The sequence below is a fragment of the Jaculus jaculus genome, chromosome X (genome assembly GCF_020740685.1).
Source record: "Jaculus jaculus isolate mJacJac1 chromosome X, mJacJac1.mat.Y.cur, whole genome shotgun sequence".
Taxonomy (NCBI): domain Eukaryota; kingdom Metazoa; phylum Chordata; class Mammalia; order Rodentia; family Dipodidae; genus Jaculus; species Jaculus jaculus.
Window position 1 is genome coordinate 142,750,371 of NC_059125.1, and position 4,824 is coordinate 142,755,194.

Below are 4,824 nucleotides of genomic sequence, written 5' to 3' on the forward strand. Positions count from 1 at the left end.
CATGGCCATATGAGGCATGGAAGAGACACATGTGCATTAATGAATAATGTTTCAAGAAGTCTGGGGAATCTTCAATTAATCTCTTTTCCAGACTTTTCCTTCATGTTTTATCCTGATACTACCTGCCATCCATTGACATTACAACCTCCTCATAACTTCAGCAATAAATCAGCAAAGCGGTCAAATTTAGTTAAAAGTCAATAATCCACATAATCCAAATACCACTTCCATTTAGGTGTGCACTGAGTGATCAAAGCTGACAAAGTCTCATAGTGGGGCCAAGAGAATGCAGAATTACAATTTTGTGACTACATATCAATGAACTTGCCAAGATGATTTATGTGTTTCTACAAGGAGATTCCTATAACAGAGGGATAAGTTATATTGGTAAAGATATGGTACTTTTGAAAAGTCACCTGCCCTGCACCTTGGCATTCGGATGCTGGATGTGCTGGAATATATACATGAAAAAGAATATGTTCATGGTGATCTAAAAGCAGCAAATCTACTATTGGGTTATAAAAATCCAGATCGGGTTTACCTTGCAGACTACGGACTTTCCTACAGATATTGTCCCAATGGGAACCACAAAGAGTATCAGGAAAATCCCAGAAAGGGCCATAATGGCACCATAGAGTTCACCAGCTTGGATGCCCACAAAGGAGTGGCCCCATCCAGAAGAAGCGATGTTGAGATCCTTGGTTACTGCATACTGTGGTGGTTATGTGGAATGTTGCCCTGGGAACAGAACCTGAAGGACCCTGTGGCTGTCCAGACTGCTAAAACAAATCTATTGGATGAGCTCCCCCAGTCAGTGCTTAGGTGGACTCCTGGAAGCAGTTGTCACGAAGTAGCCCAGTTTATGGTATGTGTCCATAACCTAGCTTATGATGAAAAGCCAAACTATCAGAAGCTCAAAAACATTTTAAATCCAGGTGGAATGCCTTTAGGACCACTGGAATTTTCCACGAAAGGAATGAGTGTTAGTGTGCACGCTCCGGCCAATCAGAAACAGGTCAATTTCCGAAAGGTTGTAGCAAAACAAGTGATGTAGACGGAGCTCATGGACAGAGTGGACAGTGAGAGAACCATGGGGTCACCTGCAACACAGAGAAAGGTTCAAAGAGAGGACACGCTGACTAGACTGTTGCACAGCGGAGCAGCACAGGAGAGAACAAGAAGAAAAGAGTATCATAACTCTTCAGAATGTTTGAATGAAGTAAAGAGTCGTGCACAAAAAGCTGGCTACATGGGTTGTCAAAATTCAGATATAATTAACATGACAAGATGGCCACCTTGTTATAAATATACTTCCACAAGTGGGACAGGGATCACAGACCTAGAAAGTTCTACAGGACTGTGGCCGACAGCTTCCCAGTTGTCTCTCAGTGAAGAGACAAAGACAGATGTATACTATTATGGCTTCACCATAGTTGTCCTTGTGATATTGGTCTGTCTTGCTCTGTGTTTTCTCTGAAGTTATCAATTAAAATCCTTGACAGATTAAAAAAAAAAGATTTTCTGAATTATCATTACAGGCACAGAACAGCACACCCAGATTCTGTACTAAAGTCACAATTTCAAACATCTTTCCCCATTATTATCATAAGTAATTATCAAAATGTCCTGAATACTACAATATTCTAGTATTAAATTTTTATACAGGCATGTACAGGTCATCAAAAACTACTATTTTCATTTGATGTCTGTATGTTGTTAGATCCTACCACTATTGTGGAGTATTCAGATGCAATCTATGTTTGAAAATAATAATGTTGCTATTAGATCATAACCATATGTAGCAGGTACCTTCTTATTTCTGGGACAAAATATTATACCAGGAACAGTTTATGGAAGGAAAGAGTTTACTTCAATTTGTAATTTCAGGTAAATAAGCATGGCAAGGACAGACAGCCAAAGTGTCACATCTTGTCACATCAGTTTGGATGAAGTAGCAAGAGTGACCTAGCTTTCTCTGGCAAAGAGTGAGTTACAAAATCCCAAGTCCTCCCCCAGTGACTCACATTCTCCAGCAAGGTTCCACCTCCCAAAGACTCAACATTCACAAATTGCTACCAGCTTGCAACCAAATCCCATGAGCTCATGGAAGACATTTCATTCAACTACACCATACTAAATTTCCAATGAATGATAGAAAAAAAGAAAATCTTGACCCTTTCCTTCTATTTGTTTTCCTTTAAAATACATAAAAACTTAAGCCTTTTCCTATAAGATTTCCCTTACTTTCCCTACCCCTCTCTTTCTTAGAGCTGTGCCAGGTGAGCCAAAGCCAGTGATCTTCCATTTTCATCTTCCCTTTGTGAAATTCGGCTTCTTACTATGTATACATATATAAGCCACTTAAAATGTCAGTTTAAGACATACAGAGAAAAAACAAGTAATTACAACTGCACTCAGAACAGGATGGGCACTGTCTAATTACTATAAATAAACAATTTTCTTCACAACAAACCTGTGAATTAAGTACAGTTATCATATCATTTTTTTGTATGTGTGTACACATTTAGTTTTATTGTAACAAAGCAACTGGTACACTTAACGTTTCAAACTGAGAAGTATCTTTCCTTTCCAGTGAAAACGAAGAAAATTTAAAAATTAAACAAAATTACAATAGAGAATGTCAATTCCAAATAAATCCTACAGGTTCTGCTGATTCTCCCATAGAGTGGCAGGGCTCAAGTCATCATTAGGAGAGAATTTTATTTTAAAAGTGTCATCATAAACTGCAAGTATGTCCATTAAGCATCACAATTAAACATGCCAAAGGAGAAGCCATGTTGTCAAAATGCCCACTTAACCCACCCAGACATCTCATACCCACCCTTTGCTGACCTTCTATACCCCATTTTTTAAAAAGATTTTTTTTTCTTTTTACTAAACAAGAGAAAGTAGACAGGTACATGTTGGTAAATGATGACTGTCCGTGTTCACACAGAGACACAGTGTAGTCTCTGACCCCAATATACAGAGAAAGGAGGAAAGAAGCTAGAATCTATGCACTACTACACAGGGCCAGCACCCTCCAGCTTCTGTCAGAGTGAAGGGAGCAGAAGGGTTTTCTTTTTTTTTCCACAGCATGGTGGTGGTGTTATTCCATACAGTTCTTGTTTAGACAGGAAGGGATAAAAATGAATTTAGAACAATTTTTTTTAAAAAAGATTCTTTTCCTGTTGTATTCTGATCAGGGTAATTTCCCCCCAAAATAAGATGAGAACCATGATGTTCAGAAAAAGAGACCTCAAAAATAGGGCTACTGAGCATGAGACATTGTGGGGAGAAAAGACTGCAGCTTGCTCCCAGGGACTGAAGAAAATTTCAAAACTAAAAAATAAAAATAAGGGCTGGAGAGATGGCTTAGCGGTTAAGCGCTTGCCTGTGAAGCCTAAGGACCCCTGTTCGAGATTTGATTCCCCAGGACCCATGTTAGCCAGATGCACAAGGGGGCGCACGTGTCTGGAGTTCGTTTGCAGTGGCTGGAGGCCCTGGCGCGCCCATTCTCTCTTTCTCTCTCTCTCTCTCTACCTCTTTCTCTCTGTCTGTCACTCTCAAATAAATAAATAAAAATTAAAAAAATTAAAAAATAAAAATAAATAAAAATAAAAGGTTGGAATCCATCAGTGTTCTTTTCTATTAGTCATCTTCTTCATCTTCCTCTCCTTCTTCCCCTTCATCATTACCTTCATCTTCTTCACCTTCATCCTCATTCCCTTCTTCATCAATATCTTCCAATCCTTCATCATCATCATCATCATCATCATCATCATCATCTTTCCCCTCTCCTTCTTCATCATCCATATCAGGAACCACGTAGTACTGCAAGGGATTTGGCCAAATATCATCTTTGATGACCTCTCCTAACTCATCTGCAGCTGCATCAGAATGGTCTGTAAACCAGGTAAAGAAGCTCTTGGGCTCTTCGTGCTGCCTCTTCCTACTGGCTTTATTCTGTGTCTGACTTGAGCGTTTCGTCTAATCCTGTCCAGATTTCCATTTGATTTCAGTAGACTTTGAAGATGGATCACCACTCTCATTCAGATGAAATTCTTTGGAGAGGACTTTATTTTCAAAGTAAGGATTTTCATCAAAATAAAAATCTATTCTGTAACCTGATTTTATATCTTCAAATTCTGTCACCTCAACTCTGGTCAGGTAATGCAGCGCCTCTTCGTCTTCCTCCCCAAGCAGTGCAGAAACTTGTGGATGGCTGACAAATGTTGTTACCCAAAAATTTGGGATTTTGGCGATCAATTCTGACCTCTTCTGAAAAAATGGATGGCGAAGTTTGTTATATTTCTGTTCTACTTTCAAAATTTCCTCACTGGCTTGTTCATTAAGTCTATTTCATTTTGTACTTCATCAATATGTTCAATTGCTTCTTGCTATTCTTTTTCTCCCTTCTGCAAGCCGGCGAGGCTGACAAGTCGGCCGGCTTCAGCGCAGAGGCGGGTCTGGGCTTCTTGGGTTGAGGCAGGAGCAGAGATTGGCTTTTCAGGGCCATGCCATAAAGAAAAGTCCCACAGACACTAAGCCAGCCCCGGGAGCCTGCGGAGCACAGCGGCGGGGGAAAGCCGGGCAAAGGGAGGCGACTCCAGGTAGCGGAGGTTTAAAAGTGGCCCCTATTGTATACTTTTTATTACACATTAGAAAAAAATAACTGAATCACAGTGAAAAGAAATGACCCTATCTAACCTTGAAATCGCACAGCATTCTCCAGAGGTTGGGTTCATATAGCCATCACATTACTTTTCAAGAGTGATCTTGGAACATTACATGAGAAGAACCTGATCCACAAGTTGTGACTCT

At 39.9% G+C, this 4,824-nt stretch overlaps 1 protein-coding gene and 1 pseudogene across 1 annotated transcript; one reads left to right on the forward strand and one right to left on the reverse strand.

Annotated features, from left to right (window-relative positions):
- The first annotated feature begins 404 nt into the window (after positions 1-404).
- LOC101605973 (serine/threonine-protein kinase VRK2-like) lies at positions 405-1,175 on the forward strand. Its single transcript, XM_012952150.2, has one exon. The coding sequence runs from the start codon at positions 440-442 to the stop codon at positions 1,052-1,054; it is 615 nt and encodes a 204-aa protein (XP_012807604.2). The 5' UTR covers positions 405-439; the 3' UTR covers positions 1,055-1,175.
- A 2,476-nt stretch (positions 1,176-3,651) lies between these two features.
- LOC101605689 lies at positions 3,652-4,519 on the reverse strand (annotated as a pseudogene).
- Between the last annotated feature and the right edge of the window lie 305 nt (positions 4,520-4,824).